The sequence below is a fragment of the Hippocampus comes genome, unplaced genomic scaffold (assembly GCF_001891065.2).
Source record: "Hippocampus comes isolate QL1 unplaced genomic scaffold, H_comes_QL1_v1.1 scaffold343, whole genome shotgun sequence".
Taxonomy (NCBI): domain Eukaryota; kingdom Metazoa; phylum Chordata; class Actinopteri; order Syngnathiformes; family Syngnathidae; genus Hippocampus; species Hippocampus comes.
Genome location: NW_017805280.1, coordinates 336,109 through 362,443, shown reverse-complemented (window position 1 = coordinate 362,443; position 26,335 = coordinate 336,109). Strand labels below are relative to the sequence as shown.

The window sequence follows — 26,335 nt, the reverse complement described above, 5'->3', positions numbered from 1 at the left end:
AGCTGTGATTTCCGATTCACTCTCTCCTCCTCTGCTCCCTGTACACGGTCAACCAAGAGAGGCCCGACGCTAGACACACACACGACATACACACACACACACACACACACACACACACGCGCGCGCGCGCACACACACGCTCGTGCTCAATATGCATCTCATTTAGTGAACATATGAACGTACAGCTTTCATGTTAAAAATGTCTCCGCCATGTTTGTGGTTTTTGACTGAAATCACTTTCATACTTGCCGGGTGTGTGCTGTGTCGCTTTGAACTCGTCATCGCCGCTTTACTCCCATAAGATGATAGCTCCTATCCTTCACATCTCCAGTTTTGCATCCGCGACTCCGAATTCTTGATTAAAATGTATTAATTTTGAAAGGGTGCTAAAAATAATTCAAACGAGGAAAAAAAAAAGCCAATCGGCTAAGCCGGCGGGTCGCGGCTGTTTTAACTCCCACTTTGGAACCTAGCGACTATCAAGCATCACATTCGTATGACGAGGGAGGAAAAACCTTTTTATGGTGATAAGTGGCACATTGTTTCTCAACTTGAGCGTAAAACCTAGCGAGCTAACCAAAAAACTGGAATAGAGTAAGGACACGTGTAAAGTGTAAACCCCTGCGGCGCTTACAACAACATGATTTAGATGCAGGCGGGCAGGCAGGCGGGCTCCAGCAGGTAATGGCGGTACAGTGCAAGCGTCGTAAGGCGTGCGCATCGCATTAGCGCGAGTTTGCGTGATGAGGAACTTGGCCTCGGAGAACGTTTTCAGGACATGAGGGCTGGCAGCAGCCACAATCGATAGAGAAGCGTTGCAGAACGGGACTATTTACTGAGCAGGTACGCTGGATTACACTTCAGAAAATCAGGTCACACAAATGTAAGGCTGCTAGCCCGGTCAAAACAATTTGAGAACAGCTGTAAGCACACAGGAGGAAATGTATTTTCATATGACAATGAGAAAGAAAGTAAAGAAGAAAAAAAAATGTTTTTCTTGTTGAATCACATCTGTTACTGCACAGTTCAAACTGCCATAATTTTACAACTTAACGTTATATTTTTCTCCATCCAAACGTTTTCTTTTGCACTTGTAGCTAGCGCCTATCCCAGCTAACTTTCGGCGCGAGTTGAAATGGCCGCCGCCCAATTGCACGGCACATATTCACTCACGTTGGCATGCTAACCACGCTCCCATCATGCTGCATTATTAATAATATTACCATTTTTTTTTTGTCGTCAAATCCCACTAAAGGAGGGCTACAAAAAAAATAAAAATAAAACACACACTTCCCCGCTAAAGAAACATGCTAATTAGTTACACTCTTTACAATATGGTCAGATGATTACAGTACTGGTTGCAAGCTAGCTTTCACTACAGCAATTCCGTCGTGATATACACAAATTAATATTAGCCAAACCGAAGGGAAAAACTAAACTTTCCTGTGATCTGAATACATATTGAAAATGCCATCTGGCTTGTGGCAGTATTTTCGCAAGACCACAGCAGGCTCCTTGTTTGCTATTTGCTGTTGAGTTTTTTTCTCTCTTTTCATTGGGTGGTAAAATTTCTCATAAAATACCAAGGCGAGGTGCACATCTACAAAAAGGATGAGAAACTTTCAGAATGAGATACGGTCTCTCCAAGCTGTAAGGCAAAATAACATAATGAAGCACTGGAGTTAGATTAGATTTTGCTATTTTGGCTGTGACACCGTATTGATCTATGGAAGTGGGTGGGTGTGCCAACCACTCACAAACATTCGCCACCAAGTTCGGTCACGTTACATGTGAGGTGAATGAGCATCATTTCACAGTTACTTAAAAAAAAAAATAACTGGAGCGTTATGCCTTGTTTTGTGACTTCAAAGCAACAAGAGAAAGCACACGGAGCTATACAGAGCTCATTACATCTGCGGCCAAACTACAAGTGCACTGATCCAAAAACTCAAATACTATTTCCATCCATCCATCCATTTTCCGATCCGCTTATCCTCACAAGGGTCGCGGGGGGGGGCTGGAGCCTATCCAACCCGTGTTCGGGCAATAGGCGGGGGACACCCTGAACCGGTTGCCAGCCAATCGCAGGGCACACAGAGACGAACAATCATCCATGCTGACATTCACACCTAGGGACAATTTAGAGTGTTCAATCAGCCTGCCGTGCATGTTTTTGGAATGTGGGAGGAAACCGGAGCACCCGGAGAAAAGCCACGCAGACCCGGGGAGAACATGCAAACTCAACACAAGGAGGCCGGAGCTGGAATTGAATTCGGTACCTCTATACTGTGAGGTCGACGCTCTAACCACTGGACCACCGGGCCGCAATACTATTTCCAGCTTTTAATTAATCGGACCAGATGGGTCGTGATTGATGCACACTACCAACACTTTTTTTGCCCCCCCAGGGAGCAACCCGATGGTTCTAAAATTTAACCAGGTGTTAAAGACCATCTTCGTAGTCATCAATGCGATTCTCAAGCACCGAGAGGGTATATCATGTCGAAAGCGGTGTAAAAACGGAGCTGATGTGAAACACCTTGACAAGCTCTTCTCAACCATAAGTGATCACCTGCTCAGGATTCTCATTAGACTAAAGAGGCAAGGTGCTCCATCACTGGCGTTTCATTTCCAAGGCCTTCCTCTTCAGACTAATGTGCTCCACATGTATCACGAAGCATGACCCGGTGTTTGCTTTGTGTGGTCTCTGCGGGGCAACGGGGGGGGGGGCCGCTCCTCCGTCAGGAGGAAGGCGGAAGGCCAACAGACGGCCGCGAGAAACGTGGCTCTGGAGGTAAGGAGGCAACAAAAACGCATGGCTCCTTCTGACGTAATCAATTCCAAACTTTGAATATGATGATGATGATGATTATTGACTTGACGATGATCATTTTCTGCTCCTGCGGCCGCCCGGGTGACCCAATCCTCCAAAGACAACTTCAGACACCGAAACTGACTCAAAGCGCGTTGCTCGGTGGACGGCTTCACCGGAACTTTATCCACCCCATCGACGCGTTTCCTTTCTACTTGAGGCCGTCTCTCTCTCGCTCTCGTCGCGTTCCTGATTGGATTAGCGCGATTCCCCAAATGGATTTGTCTCAGCATTTGGAATGAATATTTAAAGTTGAGTTTCTAAAAGGCATTGTGGTTCAAACGGATTATTATGCACGGTGCCCAGCTGGAATTCATAAAAAGTCGGAGTTTAAGCGTGTTGATCTTTTCAAATTGGCTTGTCTTGTGCTTTTGCTCCAACATTTAACGCTCGTTCTGCAGCTTTTCCCCTTTGCCTCTCCCCATCTTTCTCTCTGTCCTACTTTTGAACCCAGTTATTCTATCTCTGTCCTCCCTCCGCAGCCCCGCTCTCCTTCTCTGTCTCGCTGCCAACCCGCCCGCTTCATAGCCTTGCTCCCAAGCTCCTTCCTTCTCCTCCCTTCACTGCCCCCCCCCCCCCCCGGCCCCCCAGTCCCGCTTCTCCATTCTCCCCTCTCTCAATAAGTCTCTCCGCAATGTTAATTCAAATTGCCCGGTCGGGAGGACAGTACAGTTCCAATAATGCCGGAAGCACTTAGAAGAACATAATCAATCGCTCCTTTGCCTCCTCTTCCTCTCTCCCGCTTTCTCATTCTCCCGTTTTTTTTTTTTCCTCGCCCTATTTTATATGCCATCGAGATGAGGAGCGGGACTCTGAGCTTTTAATTTCCCCATCTCGTCACTCTGTTCCAATCAAGCCTTTCTCGTGCGAATATGTCATCCCCCGCTCTTCGCTTAAATGTCCCTCCTCGGTTTTGATGACAGATTCTGGGTGCGCAGTCTGCCGCGATCAAGCGCACAATCTGGCTCGCACCGAGCCCAAGACGTTTTGTGCGCTTTTCGTTTGGCATCTGGCTGAAGAAGCCGCATGTGGGAAAATGGCACGTTTTCGTGTTTGGACATTTAATTCTCTGCCAGCCTTGATGACGCGGGAAGCGGGACGCTAGCTGCGGCCTAACTTCTGTTAGCGACTGTTGAACTTGAATTATCCACATTGGCATCAAAAGTTCTAGCCATCCCTTTCTTGGATTACCCGCCTTCCCTCCCTCACAGAATGTTCGACTGCCTCCCTTTCATGTTCCGCGCCCGCCTCTCCGTAGACGACCGCTTCGGACCTGTCACACGTTGAGCTGCGGACAGGTGGAGAGGAAGCCACGAACGAGAGCGGAATGGCGAAAGAGTGCCGGGGTCGAGGATGCTTGGAGAGTGACAGAAAGCCAGAGCGGGGGTGAACATAGATAAGAGAGGGAGTGAAATTTCTTGTAATTCACAGGGACAAGCTGCGTTTCCCTGGCAACGTGGTTTCAACCGTAATAGCCCTGCTGAGGATGCCATTAGTGAGGAACAAAAAGAGAATGGCGCTCGCCATTTGTATGAAGCGCACGCGCAGACGCAAAACTGAACAAGCTAACATCCCCCCCTGCATTTGCATGTATGCGTTCCCAATGCAAGAGCAGCGAAGGATAAACGCACACGCACCTCCGCAAACGGTCAACGCGTCCGGATGCGAATGCAGAAGCAAATCTGACCGCCACGTACAGTATTCCAACTGCGACGGGCGTTATTAATTTTGCAGGAAAAAAATAATAAATCAGCGCTCTGTCGCTGCGTAAAAGGAGAACAGAGACTTTTTTTCACTCGTATTGATGTCAGGAAAATGAAGAAGATAATATGAGGTGCAAAAGTATGCACACATACTCTGTCTAAGGCCGGCTATTAGACAGCATGTTGGTCTTACTTTAGGCAGCAGGCATGTTGCTTGCTCTCTACTGTGCCCCAGGGCATCCGTGACAATAACCCAGTTTCCACTGCGGGGGCCCAAACAGACTTTGTTCATAACCTGGTTCCATCACACAAGTGCGTGTGAAAAAGAAGTGATTAGTCTTGCTCTGGGTTTTATTTTTAGCCACACCTGCAATCATTAAAAGCGTTGGCTATAAAATGATGCCGAGGTCATTCTCTGATGGTCAAATAGAGCACCGGGGGTGAATAAAGATTTCCCGGATCCATCCTTCCATTTTCGAGACCGCGTGACCTGTTGAGGGTTGTGCCGAGCTGTAGCTTATCCCCCCTCACTTCAAGTAAAAGGCAGAATAGACCCCCGATGTTTGCCAGTCATTCAGAGAGAGCGTAATAGAGACGAGCAATCTTTCACACGCGCATTCAAATTGAGCAGGAACTGAACCGACGCTATCTGCTCGGTTGCCAGGCGACGGTACTTCTACCCGAGGACTGCCCGACTTTTTTTTGACTCGAAGATCGACTTTTCAAGCCACCAACCTCCCGCGATTGACCCGTTACCGGTGTCGTCCAGACTTGCTTACAACGGTCACAAAACGTAGTTGTTGGCAGACAAAGAAGAAGCAACTTATTCAAAGAATTCAAGCTCACCCGTCTCCTGTCCATTTGATCAATTTTCATTCAACCACTTCCGGTCTTAATCAGTTCGTTCCGCTTCAATTTGTGCGCAGCGCTCTCTCGGGCAAAAAGCAAACCGACTCTAAAACCTTCACAGCCAGGTTTCAAAATCCAAATCTCACATTAAATAAAGTGTCATGATGTACCAAAAGTTGCGAAATGTTTTTAGTGAGAATAACACCGCCCGCAGAAAATGTCAGAGTGAAGTGGGAAGCCAAGAGAAAGCCAAGCGGGTAAGTCGGCCACCCCTCAAGCCTTCTGTGTCCTCCTACTGACCTTGGCTGAAGGTACTGTTCCAATGTTTTTATCTAGAACGAGAGGAAAGCGCTGCCCGCCTCACATCACGGTTTGGAAAACATTTGCGGTGCTAATCGTATGCTCACAAAAGGGGGCAGATCATACTGTCTGACCGTGGCAACAAAATCGAGAAACCTCGACAGTTGAATGCAATCCAAGTGAACTGCTTGCAATGGTGGCAAATTTATGAGAACTTGTCACATTGCCGTTGCTTCCAATGTCACACAAATCGAAAAACACATCGATGGACAAAACGATAGCCGATAGCAAGGTACTGCACTGCGCTAATAAAGTAACATCATCTTCTTAGCACGCGACAAAGTCTCATGCCATTAAAAGCCCGTTAAGCCTGTCAGATTTTAAATGAGCATCCATGTCGGATCGCGAGGCTGCGTACAAATGCCGTTTTGCCGTTCCTAAAATCCCACCAGAGCAATGATAATAATTTAGAGGTAAAGTCCTGCGGGGTTTCAAGCGGTTGAAGGTGAACCGCTTTACAACATCAACCGAGACTTGACAGCCTTTGTTTAAACATTCCTTAGAATCAGACCTGCTAGAGGTGGGCTTGTGGTCTCGCAGTACTTGAGAGACTTTTCATCGGGTCGGACTCATACGGCGTGCGCGCTCTCGCTCTGTAAATGTGAACGTACGGAAAGCTGGAGGGCCATCGGGCGGGCTGCGGAGTTCTGGCGAAGAGGACCGAGGCGGCAACGACGACGTTTGCGGTAATTTAGGAGAGCGAGTGAGGGGGAGGGCCAACATTTACATTCATCACAGGAGCTCACCTCGCCTCAACCCGCGTGATGTGAGAAAAAAAAAGGGGGGGGGGGAAGAGAAGCTGCAGCCAAAGATAAAAGCCAAAACAAAAAAAACAGATGCAAAGAGACAGAATGGGGTTGAGCCAAAAGATCTTTTCTGTGTTACAGTACTTGTTTTTTTTTTTGTTTTTTTTTTTCCCTTGGAATACCTTTGTGGTGATGGATTGATAAACACAATCTGGATTTACAAAAGGGAAACATGAAATATCCTCGGGATGGGAACAACCTAATATTGTAAATGCAATTAGCAGTTGGGCCCGCTACCTTTTTCTGCCGCGCGCTTCCATCCGTTACAGTCGGAGGTAACGTGAGGGAATGGCAGCAAATGTCGATTTCATGCCAAAGTCATCAACGCAAGCGTTTTTTACCAAGGTATGGTTCCGATTTTGATTGACGACACCAATTTTACCGATTAAAAATGTACACCTTATACATTCAATTGATAAAACCGATATCAAAATATCCTCGGGATGGGAACAACCTAATATTGTAAGTGCAATTAGCAATGGGCCCGCTACCTTTTTCTGCCGCGTGCTTCCATCCGTTACAGTCGCAGGTAACGTGAGGGAATGGCAGCAAATGTCGATTTGATGTCCAAGTCATCAACGCAAGCGTTTTTACCGAGGTATGGTTACGATTTTGATTGACGACACCAATTTTACTGATTAAAAATGTACACCTTATACATTCAGTTGATCAAACCGATATCGCTTGACAGCGGTCAAATCCATCGAGCCATTTTCCGTTGTGCTCTTCATTTTCACTTCAGCTGGACTTATTTCACTTGATATTCGGGCAAAAGGTGTGCTCCCACTCGGCAGGTTCCAAAAAAATGTAAACGGGCTGCCCAGGAACCGGATGCGGCTCTCCCCGGTGCGAAATATTGCCACGTCCCTTCTTCTCATACGTCCTCATCCTGCTATTGAGCTTAGAAGAATGACAGAGCGAAGAGTGTTGCTGTTGGACCACCGGCCTGTTTTCACACCTGCCATCTGTGTCTCGGGTTGAAAAGTATCGGCGCTAACAAGCACGCCTCACCAGAAAACAGCCTCCAACACCTGCGCAGAGACCACAGCGTGGTCCGGAGGATCGAGAAATGCAATCCGATGTGTCAGGAGATCCAGCAGGTGAAGCTACAGATGTGACGCGTGCGCGCTGTTGTTTCCATCAGACGACAACGGTTTTGACAAAAGACAGCCGAGCAGCCGCCGAGGCGGCTTGCCGTCTGCTTTCGCGTACGCCTCTGCCTGTTTCTTCCGTTGCAATTCCTCTCTCCGTTTTTTTCCACGATTCACCTTTCTGTACCAGTTTCCATTTTTCATCCTATTCAAATTTGTTTTTCTGCTCGGACTGCACAAGAGCTGCATCAATTCTTTTTTTTTTTTTTTTTAAAGAAAATGGTTAATTAACGTTTCACTGTAAGTGTCAATCAAACAGTGTGATTATCTTTGCCAAGACATTATCATTAATACGGCTCTTGCACTCGAATCTCATTAGTCGGCTTGTGAGGGATGGAATGGGATGAAGAGAAAAAAAAAAAGAAGAAGCACCGAGCACCATTTAGTGCGCATTGAGTGATTTATACTTTTGCGCTCGGCCATAATCAGCGAAGTTTGTCAAAAAGAATTGAAAACGGTGAGAGGAGAGAGTGTTTTTCATCATCAGTCCTCAGGATTATTCTGGCTTTTACTACGTGTTGCAATTTTGCCGCAAAATAACACAAAAACGTCACAAAGGAAGAATCATAAAAGAATCCAAATGTTTTTTATCAATCACAGAAGCTCTCCCGCATTGCTGTTGCCGTCCTTTATCCGAGTCCTATAAAACGGAGGAGTAGATTAAAATGCCGATAACAGGGAGATAAATATTGTTACATCCAGTCTATCACCATAAACACAGGCAGTGCAACCACTGGCGTCAAAACATGGGGAATAAGATTCCGATTTGTTATGACAATTTTACAGCAAAAAAATGCCTTGAAAGTGGCACCAATTCGATATCGAACTACGGTCAGGTGAGACCTCAGTATGTGCTCAGCTTGTTGGTTTGTTTGTTTTTTTCTGTGCCATTTTGTGGCCCTTTGTGACATAAGATGATTTCAAAAGAAGAATTATCATCCGTGGAGAGAAAAAGAACTTGACAAGAGCTCACAGAGTCTCGGAGGCTCACATTCAAAGCATTGTGTGACGTGTGAGCGTGCATTTCAAAAGTTGTCAAATTTGAGGCGGTGTGCTGTGCTGTGTGATTTGTGTTTGTCTTAATGTTCACAGTGATTATTTTTAAACTGGAAAGATATCATACAGGATAAAAAAATTTAAATCCAAGCCAACTGGTGGTCATGCAGAATAGTTGTTTTAGTGGTTTCAATCCACGCGTGGTTGATTGCTAAAAAAAAAAAAAAGATCATTTTATTCAATTGGAGCAAGTCCACATTGGTTCTTCATCATCATTTTCAAAAAAATGTGTCTAAATATATCTTGGGTAGCGACTACAGGAGACTGTGGCCTGTCACCTCCTCTGGACATCAGCAAGGGAAATGAGGGGCCTGGCAAAGGTTGGTGATTGGTCTTCAAGGGGGGAATTGAGATCTTCTGCTTGTAAATATTGCTGCTGTTAGTTTGATGGGTGGAGAGGAGCTCTGCAAGAGGTGCAGGTGGGTGCAACTGATATATTCAGGGGACAAGAGGTGAACGGGGGAATAAAAGGAAACCTTTTCATGTGGGGAAAAAGAGGGGTGTGTGTGTGTGTGTGTGTGTGTGTGTGTGTGTGTGTGTGTGTGTGTGTGTGTGTGTGTGTGTGTGTGTGTGTGTGTGCAAAGTGCGGTGTAAGTGCATGTCCACAGGGAGCGCAGAGACACGAGTGGCGGGATGGGATGGAGTGCTATGTTGAGGGGGAGCAGCGGGTGGAATGGAAAAAAGTGTGCCAGGCCCTTGTGAGAGTGAGAGTGAGAGTGAGACTGTGACTGAGGGGGGTGAGGGTGGGGGAATGGATGATGGGTAACATTTACTCAGCCCTTCTTTGTGTGAAGAACACACTCCTGTCAAAATGTATTCCACTCTATTGTCTTCTACTGGCATGTGAACATGGCGGAGCAATACACAGCGGTTGGCTGAGAGAGAGAGTGTGTGGGTAGGGTGGGTGGTGAAGAGTGAATTAACACTTGCACGTGTGCTGCAAATCGCTACTGTCTGCCTGCTGTCAGCTGCCCCGACATGAACCAGAACTTACCAGGAAGCCAGAGAACACCAGAAAATGGCCGTGGGAAGGGGGGTGGGGGGGGGGCGAAAATCTGAAGAAGAGGGAAAAAGCCAAGATGGCTCTCATTTCTGGTTCGTGTGCAATTGCGGGCTACGGCTTCTGGTACAGGAGATGGAGCTTCGCATTGACCAAGCCAACAGCAGCTCGATGTATTTGTATGCAAAAAAAAAAAAAAAAAAAAATCAACTTTCCTTTACATGCATTCAATTTATTCCTCTGGCCAATCCAGAATTGAAAGGCTACGCTCCCATTCAGACTCGACCACAGTACACGAAATCAACCACAAGAGTTACATAACTTTGCACAGCTGCTTGAAGAATTTCTTATTGTTACCCTTCAATGACGAGTTCAACGAATGACAATTTTGCATTGTGTAAATATTCCACATTAAGGCTGTCCGCTTGGCCATTTGGAGTGATTTCGTTTACAACGGACAAGAAATAAAAATGTGACGTGCCTATGAATGAATTATTACTTTAGACTAAGCTTTGGTATATGAAACTACGATGCAGATTATAAATAGCATTTTTATGTCGGCTCGTGAGAGTATCAGGGTCGGAAATGTTCGGGTGTGTGACCGAATATAGTGACAGTATAATTTTATCCCGCGTTTTCCAATTTGGTCTGTTGTCTTTTTCTCATCTCCAAAAGAGCACGTCCGTTCCAAAAGCCGCCATCGTTCAAGTGCACGGGAGCGCTGTCTCGTTCTGATTTCAAGCGATAAGAGAAATAAAAGACCCGCTCTGAGTGAGAGAAGAGGTGGTTCAAAAAAAAAAAAAGTTCTTGGGAGAGGGAGGTGGGGGGTGTTCAAAATGGACACGTTCTAAATGACCAGAGTAAATTGAGACCAACGGGGTTAGAAAATAGGCCACATCTATTTAGGACGCGAAATTCATTTTGGAAACTCTGTTTCCAGGAAAAGAGGAAAACAGAGTGGGCTGTCAACATTTTCTAAACCAGGGCAATACGAGCCTTGCAGCCAGAGGATCAAAAAAATAATTCTAACCACAATAATAAGTCATGCCTTCATCTTAAAATACGGATTAGAAAATCATCAGGATAGTAGACTGACACACACACACGGCCGGTTAGTGTACGTCGGCGTCATACCTGGACAAAAAGCAACAAAAGTGCAACTTTGGAGAAAACTGGACTCAAGAAAATCCCAAATCGGGGACACGTTGCAGCCAGGATCAAGACAGAGCTCACAAATGGACAGAACTAGCGCTTAGCGGAGAGAGGAACATGAAAAGCTAAAAAAAAAAAAGGGCCAAAGGAACTCTTATCACCTCCAAACGGGACTAATTGTGTCCGTTTCCGCAAGTACGAGGCGGTGCCGAGCGGGAGACGCATTATAATAAATGAGTTCGGTACCGCAACGATTAGCACAACAATGGTTCCTATTGTAGGGCATCAATTGGGGGAAATAAGCACGAGGAAACGTTTCAAGTTCGGCCCCGCAGGGATAAAAACAAGGCAATGTGGTGAAAGTCCCTCCAAAAGCACAAAAACTAATACAGAGAAAATAGAAAAAGAGAAATTCCTATGATAGAAAATGTTTGTTTTTTTTTTTAAACATCTGTTCCTCCTCAATCTTCCGATGTCCTGCGACAGAAGGCATGCGGGCAACCGCCAAACGCGTTTTTCTATTCTGTGAACGCCTATATGGACGCGTGGCTGCGTGCCGGCGCTGATCTTGTCTGCTGGCACCGATTTACACGCATGCAATTTGTGATTCGTGTCACATTACAGTTTCCTCCAGGTCATCGCGGTTGAATGTGTTATCTTTTTTTTTTTTTTTCTTAATTGCCGATGATCCCGCCTTTAAAGCATAAGGAGGAGCGGATGCTCTCAGCAGCCTCCGGCAGCAGCCTCTCGGAGACGAGCTGTCTGTCCACGTCATGATCAGCGACGACGACAAGCGACTTGCACCATTACGAAGCCATCGATACCTTCCAGACAAGCGACGGAAAATGGCTGAGCATGTTTTGCTAATGTGAGCATTAGTCAGAAGCTTTAGATGTGCTGATTGTCAACGCCCATGCACGCATGCCACTCGCGGGACAAAATGCAGATTGGATTAAAGACTGAAAAAACGTGAACGCGTTACAACACAAGACAAATACAAGAGACAAACATAATTAGAAGCGGACGATTTTTTTGGGCTGATAGCAAACGTAATCAAATATTGAAGGATAAAGTATTGATAAATAGTCAAACGCTCTGCATGTAATTTTTTGAAGTCTTAAAGGACCAAAAAAGAAGTTCTGTGATTCATCAGCCTAAAAAAAAAAAAAAAAAAAAAAAAACAACATTGATCAGATTCAGGACTTTAGACGTTGCTTCTAGGAAGTAATCAACAGTCATTATTTATCAACATTCAAAAGAGTGCTGAGGAAGTCAGACCTCAAATTGCAAGATGGTCCGAGAACCGCTTCGTGAACCACGAGGGCTGTAAATGGACGAGGGCTGTTATATTCCATCCCTCTCTATAATTCTCGAATGAAAACGGGCAGAAACAGGAGCTTCGGCGGCAGCCGCTGACCCGGACTTGTTCACCGAAGCTCACGTACGCGGGGTGCATCTGACGACCCGGGCCCCGATGGCACCGAAACGGCAAGAAAGTGGCACGGCGGGTGGAAACGCAACAAGGCTCCCCAAGGCAACAAAATCACAGACCGACCGGCAGACTGTCGGCATAAAGAGCAACGCCACTCGGCATATTCCACCGGTTATGATTTCAAACTGATGGATTGGCGCAAGTATGAAACGGATGAAGATTTTGACGAATGGGCTCAAGGTCCGGATCCAGGTGGACTCAGATAAAGCGTCCTTTTATCCCATTAGGAGGGGGCCTAATAACCTGGCAAAGCTCAATTCACTGTTCTGGTGCTGATCCCATCATTGGCATCAATCCCTCACGGCTGTTTGACTTTCGAGTCAAACAGCGGGCTTAGCCCGTGCGTCTTTCTGCCTATCGAGATTGACTGACTAACTGACTGGCTGACTCCACGCAAGGTGTTGGCGAAAGACGGATCGGGGCGAACCGTTTTCACATCTCAGGTTGTAATGCATCAAAAACCTGAGAGGTCCGGCCTCAACCACAACAAACACAGAAATGAACAAAAACAAAGATGGCGGCGAGCCACGACCCGTGACCTTTGACTCGCAAATGTTCTTGGCGATGAAAGGACGACTTTTCCCACTGATACAGTTCATTCATCTTGCCGTTAAGGTGTTTTATCGAAACCTGTTTGCTCAGAAAAGCTCATCCTACTTTTCTCATCAAGTGTGCTATTTGAGTCGAGATGATCGCGTCCTACCTTAGCAGCCATGATCATGGACGAACCTCCGCGGACTCCGAGGATGGGGATGTGGGTCTGGGCCGAAATGAAGTCCAGGATCTGCGCGATGGCCTCCTGGTCGGTGTCATCTCCAAACACCACGCCCTGCAGCCAGTGCTCCGTCATTAAGTCGCAGATGCTTTTAATGATGCTTTTGGGGTCCGTCTCGTTCATGGTCAGGATCTCCACGTTGGGCGCCATGTGCAGGAAGTCCTCCTTCTCGCGAGCCCCGGCCAGCGCCATCTCACTGGAGTTGCCCACCAGGACGACGGCGATGCTGAGGCCGCGCAGGATGTTGGGAAGGGCCATGTGGTGCGGAGGGGGAGGGGGGATGGGGATGTAGTGGCCGCCGCCTCCTCCGCCTCCCTTCTCTCTCCGCGACTGGCAGGCGGGCGGCAGGTGAAGAAGGCAGAGCAGTAAGAGGAGGACGCCAAGTGAGACGGTGTGGCAGTGCGGCGACGGGGGCAGGGGCGGATGGAGGTGGCGCACTCGCCTCCCTTGGTCCTGGACGACCGAGGGGGCGTAGGTGCAGATGCGAAGGGGGGAGGGGCAGCCGCCGACAGGCATGGTGGAGAAGCGGGAAAGAAATACCTGGAGATAGAAGAGAGGGGAGGGAGGTAAAAAGCATTGAACAAACGTGGAATACAGTGAACCACGAGAGCAAATAAAGCGGTTGGAAAATGAGATGGAAGTGAACACAGAAGCGTGCAACATTGATTGAGCAAAGTGGATTGCCGAGAGGCTACGTGGCTTATGTGAATTAGTGCATGTCAATGTCTGTACGAAAGCACGATGGGGCAGAGTCAAGGAAAAGAAGAAAATCATGCAAAAAGGAAAAAAAAAAAAAAAACCCAAGAGGGAGAGGAGAAGCACTTGGTGGACATGAATAGTGCATAAAACACACTCGTACATGATATGATGCCATATAGTTTACATAGATCCAGTTTGAGAATCAATAATTTATGGAATTCTCTGAAGGGACATTATGGGATGTCTTATGAGGACATAAATTCTCCCAGTGAATAAAATAGCAGCTTTCTCGACATGGGAAGGGAAAGGAGGAAATAGGCGTTTTGTCACAGAATAGAACAAGCAGAAGAAATGTTTTTTGTTTTTTTTCCAGGATCCCAAATGAATGAAAAACTGTTGGAAACAAGATCAGTAACAAAGTGAGCTCTCGATAAAGTGACTGATGCTAAAATTGATGTGAGATGATTGACAGCTGACCCCCCCCCACCCTCCACCTTTAAACTGCCATCACCCTTTTGGCCTAGTTTCTCAAACAGTTATTTGCTGCCCTCATTGCTTGCTAACAATGCGCCTCTCTATGTTGTGTCAGATTTACAAGACTTTTTTTGTTCCTTTAAATGCTCTTTTGTGGAATCGATGCTCTATTTAGCAGCCCGCTCGATGATTTCACAGGTGAAAAATTATTAAGCGGAGCTCCGACGGCTCTTATTTCGCAACTCATGCTGCTCGGGTATACAGAGGCCACCCTTGGCCACCACGTAGCTCCACCACTGCATGTGAAAATAACATTTTTTTTTTGGGGGGGGGTTCTTTTTTTTAGCACTGTACTTCACATTCAATTCCAGTAGGGCATCTCTCTCCACTTTGATTTTGTCTGGACACCATTTCCATAAAGATTAATGCACTCGGGAGGCCACCTTCCAAATTTCTCATCTGTCTGCACCCTGCGATTGACTGACAACCGGTCCAAGACAGCTGCGATTGACCCCAGCTCATCAAGACAACAGAAGCATGGCTGGATGGATGACCATGGTAAGAGCGCAGCTTCAAAGACTTCAAATGAATTGATATCTCAATTCTTAGAATGAGAGTTAGAATTGTTATTGCGCAATGCAACATGATTTCAAAAATTGACGATGGAATTGTCCATAGGTGTGTATATGAGTATGAATGTTTGTTTGTCAACATATGCGCTGTGATTGGTTGATGACCAGTCCGGGGCGTAGCCCGCCTCTCATCCAAAATCCATCTGGCACAGGCTCCATCCAGTTCACCCACAAAGTAAGGACAAGCGCCAAAGAAAGTGACTGGCTAAAAATTTTGTTCAAATGACGAATGAGGATTTAGGAATGAATGAATGAATTCAACTCATGGAGGTGCGAGTCTCGTCACTTTTTCGGCATGTGTCCTAACAGCACATCTGTCATCGGAGGAGGTGTGCAGTAGGAGGGAACGTGTTCACTGTAGCTTTGTGGGCTGAGAGACCCAGGACAGTAGTGGCGTAACCACTTCGAAATGTGCTGCATTGTGTGCGTCTACCGCATTCGGGAGGCAGATTGTAGGAACAAAGAAGCGAAAAAAAAAAAAAAAAACAATAATCAGGCAAAAAAGGCTGACAGCTAATAACACAAGAAGTGACAGACAGGATGAGAAAAACAGGACAGAGAATGTGAGGAAGACAAAGGGGCCGTATGCGGCGATGACAGAACAACTTCTTGAGGGAAAACTAATTGCCGGGGGTTCGTCAGCTCTAATTACAGGTCCCTGTGTTAATAGTCAACTGCACACACCTCCCCGGGAAAGACGGAGAGGTGGGAGGGAAGGAATTACGGAGGGATGAGAAGAGGCATGAGGACAGAAAGAGACAGAAAGGGAGGACGACGCAGTGGGAGGAAAGACGTGGAGCGTAAACCAAAAGGAGGACCTTGGTGAGACACAAGAAAGATGAAAGCAAAGAGGAGAGGAACAAAAGAGAGAAAGTCATTTAAGACAGACACACGAAGGAGGCATCGGAAAGAGAGACTCGCACAGTGAGAGGGCGCGAGAGCTACTGGACTTCTCTGGCAGCACACTCTGTTTCCATGGCAACAATTAAAAGAGCCCGACATGCATTCACATTCAGGCACAGTTGATGGACACATGAGATAGATGACATACACCAACACTCACAGCAGACGCGCACGACAAGTGGAAACTCAACTCGGGCAACTAGTGGTGAATGGTGGTATTACAACTTCAAACTACAGTTGAACCCTGCATATTCGCAGGTCGGCCTCAACAGACTCGCATATTCGCAGATTTTGCATCTTTTTATTCCTTTTAACCATTTTCAATTTTAGATCTTGGATTTTTTTTTCTGTTTTTTTTTCTGGGATTTGTTCCCATTTTCCCCTTTTTTTTTTTTCATGGAAAACAGATTTGTATTCAAACAATTTTGGGACTTAAAAGAAAAATCATTTTCATGAGTACTCCGGTTTCCTCCCACATTCCAAAAACATGCATGGCAGGTGAACGGAACACTCTAAATTTGCAATTGTGTACCCTGCAATTTAAACACATCCACAATGAACTGTGTAAATCCAGTGATCACGCGGAAAAACAAGCCCATAAAAAAACCACCAAAAAAATGCCACTGTCAAATCAATGCCCGTCTCCTCAAGAAACACAGAAGGTGAGCATTAAAATATGGATGACGCACAGGAGGTTATGGCACTGAATGACCCCGTTTCCCCCCCATCAGCCAGCCCTCTCATCTCACCCACCATTTGCTCGATTAGCCACACCAGCGCACACAGCGGCCGTATCGCTTACACACGGGTGGACTGCCGATTGTCCCGGCCAGGCCAAGAGTCCGCGGGGCCCGGCCTTCTCACTCGCAAAGTCTCCAACAACTCACACACATTGCTTTCATCAACCTGTTTTAACGGAGCGCTTTGAGAACTCTTACGGGAACACAAATCAGGGCGGAACTAATCTGAAGGCGCAAATCCCGCTACATCGGGAGCACAGAGGCGTCTGGAAAGCTCATCACGAGAAAAATCATCATCATCACTGCCTAACTTAAAGGGGCCATATGATCAAATATCAGCCAGTTGGCTGAGAGCGCACACGCCACCCATTTTCAGTCTGAACAGCTCCTGATTGGGAGGGAGTGTCAGACACTCCAGAGGTCTCCAATAACAACCCACAAAACGATGTCACAAGAGTTACTCCTCATTAGAGCTCCGGAGTCACCAAGTCTGTAAATGATGACGACGCTTGCGTCGGTCGCATGCGCGAGTATCACCACCGGTTGTCGTGGTAACATAAGACATAGTCAGGACTTGTAGCGGTAGCAGACAGTGAGCTGCATGTTCACTCTAACCGATTGCTAACAGTGTGCAATCGACTTGTATACAAGTGGCGAGGGTCGTCGTCATGTCGCAAGCGTCACGGCGTCGCGCGCCTCACGGTGAAAAACGTTGAAATCAAAAGCAGCGTCACTGTGACGTCAAATGGCGCAGCCAAAGGGATTGAAGTCGGCAGAGTGATTTCAGAGCGCTATGAGCAATAGCGCAACCAGCGGGAAAAGCATCCATGCTATTTGCTGGGAGGCCGCTCTCGAACTGTGCTGCAAATTTGAAGGCAACCCTGGGTGCGCCGACTTCGTAGCTCAGCTTTCGCATGGGTTTGCGTGAGCAGACAAGTTTGCTCCTCTTTTTGCACGCACACGGCTATCAAGCCTCTCAGTGTGTCGTAAGACTTTATCCCTCGAGGAGAATGCACAGAACGCCTCCTTCAAGTGCTATTTTCCCCAAGGGGGAAACCAGGTGCCAATTTGATAAGAGCCACTTATTCGTCTAAAGTTGACAATGCACCCCATTAGGCTCGAGACCACTATTTGGGGAAATATTCAAAAGAGTTCACTTGAAGGGTAGAACTCTTGAAAACAGCATAAAACCAAAGGAGAACCCGTCTTGAAGAGCCAACGCACGTTGCTGCAGGATGAGCACACTTTTTTTTTTCCAAATGCAAGGAATCTTCCAAGCACTGGGGTCCTATTCATTCTTTTTTACGACTGGCTCCGGCCTCTGATGCTGCACAGAATGCAACGAGGCATCGGCCAATTAGGTAAGAACACAATGTCTCAGGTAGTTACTCAGACCACACTGACAAAGAAAAAAAAAAAAAAAAAAAGGGGTACAAAATGAGCCCAAATTAACAATGAACCGAGTCATTCATGGACATCGAGGTCAACGCGGCTCCTATTTTTGCAGTGAAAGGTGACAAAGCAGGTGATGTGAGGCCACCGCTCTGTAATTGGCGCTGCTCTAAAATTCCAATTGATGTCAGCTCGAAATCATAAAATAATAGCCGGGAGAGCGGGCATTTCTCTGCGAGTGGACAGCTATTAGAGCGCAGGTCACGATTCAGATGCCACAAACATGCACACACAACAACTTGTCAGTCAGCCAAACAAGCCTGAATCTTTGTGCAGGTGGGGAGCGAGGAAAAAAAAAAAAAAAAAAAAATCAGCCGATTCTGACTTTAATATATTTAAGTGAACTGCACTCTGTTCCTATAGCAACATGCGCTGCTTTCACGGTAATAAATCCACAGTGGGGCAAGCTGCAGAATGGTTTGTGCACTTGTGGACGACATGAATGCACGTTTGCGTGCAGATGATGAATTTGGTTTGAAAGGTTGTGAGCGGTGCCATGCAGCAGTAGCTCCCTCATGCATTTTTAGAACTGACATTTTAGTGGGATTTCCCCCCCCCCCTTTCACAAAAAAAGTAACCTTGCCTGTGATCTGCGATTTGAGATCGTTTTGTTATGCAATTGATTTAACAGGCCGACGGCAAATGAGAATGTTAAAACCGCTCCTCGGTCTGTGGGAGGCTTTTGAGAAGGTGAACCTCTCTCTGCCCCGGAGACGCCACCGGGTCACCGCGCCGCATACTGACAAGGAATGAACCGGACACCCGAGTCGCCGCTCGACCCGCACGAAACACGAACATATCTACGAGATTCTGGCTTGATGTGCCGACTCAGTACAAACTGCTCCAATAAATATGTATGCGGCCTATCTGTGGAGGTGGAAGACTTTGTGCGTGTGCGTTTTGTTCGGAAAGAGCCACTCAAGCAGCCCCCGCACTGAATCAGACCGGCCGGCCTTCACGCACACATTCACCGAGACTCCGGAACCGATCGACTTTCATGATGGCGTCCGGTTTCCCCCCCAAAAAAAGAAACTGAAGCTGCCATCACGCTCTTCCTTTCCAGTTCCTCCCTATTCCTTTCTTTTCAATTCTGTTCCGCCAGTTCTCGCTCTCGTTGATCATTTTTGTCTGTCTGAACAAGGCTTCCTCCCATTTCTGCCACTTATCTACCTCCGGCATTCACACTCTTTCATCACCCTCTCCTCATTACATGTTAAGTGTCAGGTTTGTCCATGGAGGTATTTGCATAAAAACTGGAGGAGGGCGATTTGTCCCTTTTTTTTATGTACAAGAGGACAGCAGACACTATCTCTGCACACTCTAACTGTGTGCACGACGTCCAAAGCATCCACAGCGCATGGACTCCATCCTAAATCCAGTGTGTCGTGGTGCTAGCTAGCGCTAGCAAAGGTGTATAATACCTTTGCTAGCGCTAGCTAGATCTATAGGCAAGTAGGAGAAATCCAGTCGCGCATTTTAAGGATAATAGCAACAGCTCACACCTTTTAACAGTTAAACTTTCTAAAACAAATTTCGCGATACACAGATTGGCGTGGAAGAACTTCGAATTGGCCGTGAGATGTGATGGTAGCTTGATCACTCACATACACAATGCGTGAGCAACCGAGCGATGGGATCGCACTGCCTACAACGAAAAACACTTGCTCACGACCTCCGTGTGATTTTTATCCAGCTCTCCGAGATTGTCACGGTGTACGCAAAAGCCGCCCTCGATTGGACATATTGCGACTGAAGCCGAGTGAAGCTGTGTCATTTTCATCCATATGATTGCAAAAATCACTTCATGAAGATATTTACAGAGGCTAATGGCGGTCATAAATGATTCTAATTGTGGTACGGGGAAAGAAATGGGGGCACTGTGGCTTCCCGTTGCATTGGGTCTCTAATTACGCCTCTGCACTGATTCCCTACTTATTTTATGAACCGAATAGCCGCATTTGCGTGTGATTATAAATATACGCTCACTGGCCTCAACATTATGAAGAAGTACACTATATACAAGGAGTCATCAACGCGGTGCCTGCGGGCACAAGGTCGCTCTCAAAGACCACCCGAGTAGCCCGCAGGCCTGTTCCAAAAGCAGCTCACCGGTAATGGGGCATTGGTGATTTTTCATAAATGCCGTGTAAGCGATTATCTGGAAATGTAAACAATGGAAGCGATGTAGCGCAATAAGGTGTTGCATTTTGAAAAGCCCACTAGAACACCCGAGTTTGAGTTGGGGTTATTCAGAGGCACTTATTAGCAGGGAGGCACATGAGTTGGAATGTGACTGGTTCATGCTAAACACAGCCACGTCCCCGGTTATAAGAGGGTGTGCACAGTTTTGCAACCACGTTACCTCTGTGTATTTTTACTTTCCCCTCTCGAAAAGATTTCTTTTTTTTTTTCCATTGAGTTGGTCAAGTTCTACTTCCCGTTAATAGCATAAAATGTTTTGAAATGATTCATCGAGGCCTCGTTTTTTTTTTTTATATCACAAAAAGCTGGCACTGAAACAGGAGTGGGAGGAGTTTTTATATCCACATGCGGAGAGGCGCGCTCGTGTCCAAAGCTTTTCTAAACATTTAATTCCATTGTTTTCACCCAAAGTGTCAGAATCCCATAAATGTGAATCCAAGAACCGTTTGAAAGAGCCCATTTAGCAAGAGACTAATAAGGTTTCTACTTCTCGAGACAGATGTTGAAACCAGCCAGCTTAGCAGCGGGTCACCTGCTCAATTGCCTTCATGGCTGGACTAATTCGCTGCCGTAAATCTCTTTTCTTTAACAAACTGCGCTTCGCCGTGCCGCGGTGACCCTCCAAAGATAAAGCAGCGCCTCTTCAACTCCCCGTCGCCTTGATAATATTTTACAGGATTTGTCTTGACCACTCACGTGATTGGAAGTCAGTCCTAGCGTCTTCAAGCCACTTTTTAAGCTGACTGGACTGCAGATAGGCCCGCATGCCTGTCCAGACTGAGCGTGAGGTGGGATTAAATGCGGGTGTACATCCGTTGGAGAGACCATCTTAGATGTCATGATCCCTTTGGGGAGTTTCATCATCAAAGCCGGGAGATCCAACCACATCTGTGGCATCCTTACATTGCCAACAAAATTGGGATGATCATGCGAAGAAAAAAAAGGACGGCGGGAGGCATTGTGCAAAGCTCGGACTGTGAAGCCCAAGTCCCTGCAGCTTCTAATAACGGTCTGACTCAAGAATACCTGGGACTAATTGAAATGTGTAAAATTAGCCAGAGAATTGAGAGCTGAAAATGAAACTCATCAGTCAATATTCAGCCACGGGAAAGATGGAAGAGGTCGCGTTCCTACTGGTGCGTCAGACCCGTTCGTATGGGGGTGTGATCCGTTCGTTATACGTCACCGGTGTGCAGTGTTACTTCACTTGGTTGACTTGAGGACATTTTATGTCACCTTGTGAGCCAGACAAATTAATAACCTGAGTGAAAACTGTTGAACTGGCCCGCATCGGACAATCTGGTATTCTAAATTATTATTATTATTATTATGATTATGATTATAAATATGGTGTTATTTTTGGAACTGTCCCCATAGAAAGATACTTCTTGCTTTTTTGTCTTGCAAGGTTTGTGTTGTCAGACGCGCAGTGGCGGATTAGTCCACGTTCTGGCTGGAGTTGCGTTGCATCCAATCATACCCAAGAGACGCCGACTCGGACTTGAAGCGATCGTATTCAACTCTCATCCTTCAAGAAAACCGCTTCAGTCGAACATCCACCGCGGACACACAATGGAGTAAATACCTCGCCGCGCAGCCTTGTTGTTTCTCACCACACATCCTCCCAAAACCTACTAATCCAAAAACGACGGGATCCCGCCGCCAAAAATAACAACTGGGAATGAGATGGACGAGATTATTGCGCTTCTAATCCGTGAAGAGATGACAATAAAACACCCTTAAAGTGATGACAGCGCTTTTATCGTCACGAGGGGTCACTCCCTGCACAGGAGCCTCTTCCTGCCCTGAGCCTCTACCTGCGAACACGCAATGCACATTCCCTGCGCCGTGTACCGTACACGCTCCTGTGAAGGTCTGACACAAGCAAGCGCGGGCCAGGTGGCACCTGTGGCAAGGCGAGTGAGGTGGAAGCGAGCAAAATATACAAAAGCGAGCACGGGTGAGAAAGAAGAGGGCGAAGGCGGAGACGGATTTGGCTGCAAAAACCACAAATCATTGACAAGATTAAGCGTCTCTTCAGGAGGTGGTGTAAATAGAACGATGTCCCTGGGAGAGAGAGAGAGAGAGAGAGAGAGACCAAACTTATCTTGCGCAGAGGTGTCAAAACATTTCTCAATCTGAAGGTTTGAATATATTTCTGTCTGCAAGAGACTTGATATGCAAAAAAAAGAAAAGGAACAGTTTCCAGTCGGGAGTACTGTACACCCCTCCTGAGACGAGAACAAACTGTTTTGATTCTGTTCTGACCTCGGGCTTGACTGAGGTGCGTGGACGAGGATGTTTGAGCACACACACACACACACACACACAAACACTCTGGTCTCAGTCCCTCAGACGCAGAACCAGCATGTTGCCAAACAGCTGCGGGCAGTTTCATCTGTTCCGCAGCTGTCACGTCAAAGGAAAGAATGAGCAATTGCCCCCAATGATGACGATGTGTGCTCAGTAAATGAGCTAAGCTCGTCCCACACTGTCCTCGTGTCCTTGGGGAGCGACGTTGGGACAGCGTACGGGCTCAGTGGGCAGCGCGAGAACGATTCTCTGCCCGCTTGTTACTCAGCTGCTGGGCGGTGGGGGCGGGGGGCAATATCAAACCGGTAGCGCCTTGTATCAGGCGTAGTTATAAATAACCAACCTCAGCAGAGACATTCTAAACTGCCACCGTACAAAAAGGCTGCCACGGCACGGCTTGGAGTGAATTTCAATTGCTGCGTGGATGCACAATGTAACCTGCCAATAATTTCAACAAAAAGGCAACGCGCTCGGTGAACAAACAAGAACAACAGAGTCCACCGAGCATTTCATGTTCCAACTTGTTGCTTTTTTGGCTGCTCATTAAAAAAAAAAAAAAAGAGCAAAAAGGTACATTTTGTAGCATTTTGTAAAATGTTGTGCGGGGGGGGCATGCGGGGGCAGTTGCCATGGACACAAACTGCTTTGGAATTTCATCTGAGGAAAACAAATCTAAAGTGGTGATGAAAGAAGTAGCACAGCAATGTACACGGGTTTTAAAAGTCCTGATTAAAAAAGCTGCAACGAATGTCATGACAGTCTGGGCTTCCTCACTTTTCCCTCACGACACTTAACGGCGTCTCCCATGACCATGCCGCGCGATTTGGCGTCTCGGAGCTCGACGTAGCAGCCATTTTGACTCTTTCAGCTTGAACTTTGAACGCGGGATGTTTGTAATTTGTAACATGGTTAACAGAGCTTTTGTCATCAGGAGCATCGTGGAATGTTTTTCCAAACTAAACTAGCGAGGATCCATCGAGATGATGACATCCGGAACGCTCATCAGTTGTTTTTAAACCTGAGATTGCTTACAAGTGAATAAAATGTGCTTATGAATAGTCATGAAAACGCAAATAGAGCTTGATGATGACATTGATTGCGTCGGGGACATGTGGAGGGGCTATCTGGAAAATACAACCTGACTCCAACTCAGGATAGGACTCCTCCAGAGCTCACTCCATGCCTGTCACCATGACGACATGGAGGACTCTATTTACGGCACGAGAGTCGTCAGAGTCAATCACTTTGGTCCCTTCAATTTGCAGGGTGTTATCACTCATGCGTTTGATTGTGCAGAGTGGTCAATTTGCATTTCAGTTAGTCCCTTCCAAAACACACACACACACACACACACACACATATTCACTGACAGATTGTACCGTGCTCCCCCTGCTTTATTGTGGTTCATCGACCCCGTACTGGCGCTCCTACTGTCATGATGCCTTCACAGGTGGGAAAGGAAAAACCGCCGTCTGTTTAGTGAACACGAGGTGAACGGTAAAACACGAACACACTCGCGCAGAAGCTGCTGTTGGCCACGGCTCTCGCCCAGACACTCACACACACGGGGCTCTCCAACATCACATGCCGCCACGCTAGGCCCCGCCTCTTAAAGGCACATGAACGTATCGAACGCAGACACCACGATGCGTGCATTTATTTTCCTTCGTTTCGTAACGCCGCTCTCTCACAGTTTCGAGTGGACGGCGTAAGCTCGCAGCACGTCAGCGGTGATAATGAAAGGAGTGGCGGCAGGTAGCGGCGCGTTTGGCTCCTCCCGGCTCTTTGATGTGATATAATGGTGTTGACCCCGGTGGCGCCGCACTCTGTATTTGGAGTTATTACATTTATGCAACGGCTAAGCTCCCTGGCTATTTCACAATACTGTCAACCTTCAGCAGCTGTGCGTGGCCAAAGCCTGCTGTGAACATTCTCCATTTCCGAAAATTGAAGAGTGAATGAGAGAGGGAAGCAGACAGCGAGACAGGGCGGGGGCGTCAGAGCGGAGCACCGTAGAGAGCGAGTCCGCGGGGGGGAAAGCGATCGAGGAGCGGAAGGCACACGATAGCCTTCGGGCGCAGGGGGGAATGTCTCATTGCTCACAGCGAGGTGGTCGCGACTGTAGGCGGATAACGTGGCGCGAGTGTCTCAGAGTGCGCACGCAAGCATATGTGTGTATACGTGTGTGTGGGGGTGGGGGGGTCTGCAGTTGATGCTGATTAAATCAACGTGATTGGTTCATTTTAACAAGATTTTTTGTTTGTTTTAAATGAGTATGTTTTTGAGGTGGAGGGGGTAGGTTATTCCCCACTTTTGTGGGATACGCACATTGGAGGGTTATCAGAATTTTGAGAATTTTTGGGGGTGGGGGGGTCTGCAGTTGATGCTGATTAAATCAACGCGATTGGTTCATTTTAACAAGATTTTTTTGTTTGTTTTAAATGAGTATGTTTTTGAGGTGGAGGGGGTAGGTTAATCCACACTTTTGTGGGATAAGCACATTGGAGGGTTATCAGAATTTTGAGAAATTTTTTTAAACTTTTTGTGTTTGTTTTGACCTCATTTTCAATTTTCCTCGACGTACATGAGGTTAGGAAGTGCTAGTTCCAGGTGCCACCCCGCCCCCAGTAGTACGAATGAAAAATTGTGGTCCCCTCAACCATTTAAATTGCCCATCCCTGGCGTTGAACTCCACCGGTGGTGGGAACTGAGGGGTAATACTTTGTATGCAACGGACACATTACAAAACAAAGCACTACAGTTGTAAAATTTTAAACGTCCGTACATCACCGAGAACTACGAGCATAAAAATAAAGAATTTATTTCCCATCTCACAATATGAATCACAACTGAGCTTTTTTTTTTTGGGTGACCAGTGAGTTTATACACCGAGCGATTAGCCCCAGAAAGAGTCCAATCTCACATGAACATTTTACGACGCATCACTTTGACCTGTGACCTGGAAAAAAAAAGGGAGAAAATGGCTACAGCATCGATATTGGCTTTAAAATATTACGACGTGTCAGAAAATAGCTTGCGCTGCAACTTTTTTTTTCCCTAAACTGATGGAATTTGCTTTGGTCTAACAGAGCTGTTAAGCTCATGTCTGCCGCTGCCATTAGAGAATCCCTTGATACAGAGATATAATTAAAAACAAGTGTTTAAGTCGGGGTGTGTGTGTGTGTGTGTATGGCCAGAGAGGAAGTAAGACATTGAGGGAACAAGTAAAAAATGGCAAAGACAACATTGAGGGAAATGCAACTGCCTGAAAATGGACAGCGTTACGAAGACACGATGTATGTACGCATATTAATTTATGTCTATGTGCGGACTCTTTCAATTTCCTCTTGTCTGCCGCTGCCATTAGAGAATCCCTTGATACAGAGATATAATTAAAAACAAGTGTTTAAGTCGGGGTGTGTGTGTGTGTGTGTATGGCCAGAGAGGAAGTAAGACATTGAGGGAACAAGTAAAAAATGGCAAAGACAACATTGAGGGAAATGCAACTGCCAGAAAATGGACAGCGTTACGAAGACACGATGTATGTCCGCATGTTAATTTATAGACCCCCAATTTTCAGCTGGCTCATTGGGATGGTTTGCAGAGATGTTTCCAAAAGAGCAGAGCTTCAACAGACTTGAAGCTTTTCAATGCTACCTCAGTTCTTGTGCAGCTAACACAGGACTTGAGTGAGAAAAAGCATG

The 26,335-nt window shown here is 46.7% G+C and overlaps 1 protein-coding gene across 2 annotated transcripts in view; it reads right to left on the bottom strand.

Annotated features, from left to right (window-relative positions):
- Positions 1-26,335, bottom strand: part of grin2ba (glutamate receptor, ionotropic, N-methyl D-aspartate 2B, genome duplicate a) — a 74,865-nt gene that overhangs the window by 37,684 nt on the left and 10,846 nt on the right. For both annotated transcript variants that reach the window (XM_019871012.1, XM_019871011.1), the window contains exon 4: positions 13,145-13,756. In XM_019871012.1, coding sequence (XP_019726571.1) covers positions 13,145-13,756 — 612 coding nt within the window. The remainder of the gene's footprint in view (positions 1-13,144; positions 13,757-26,335) is intronic.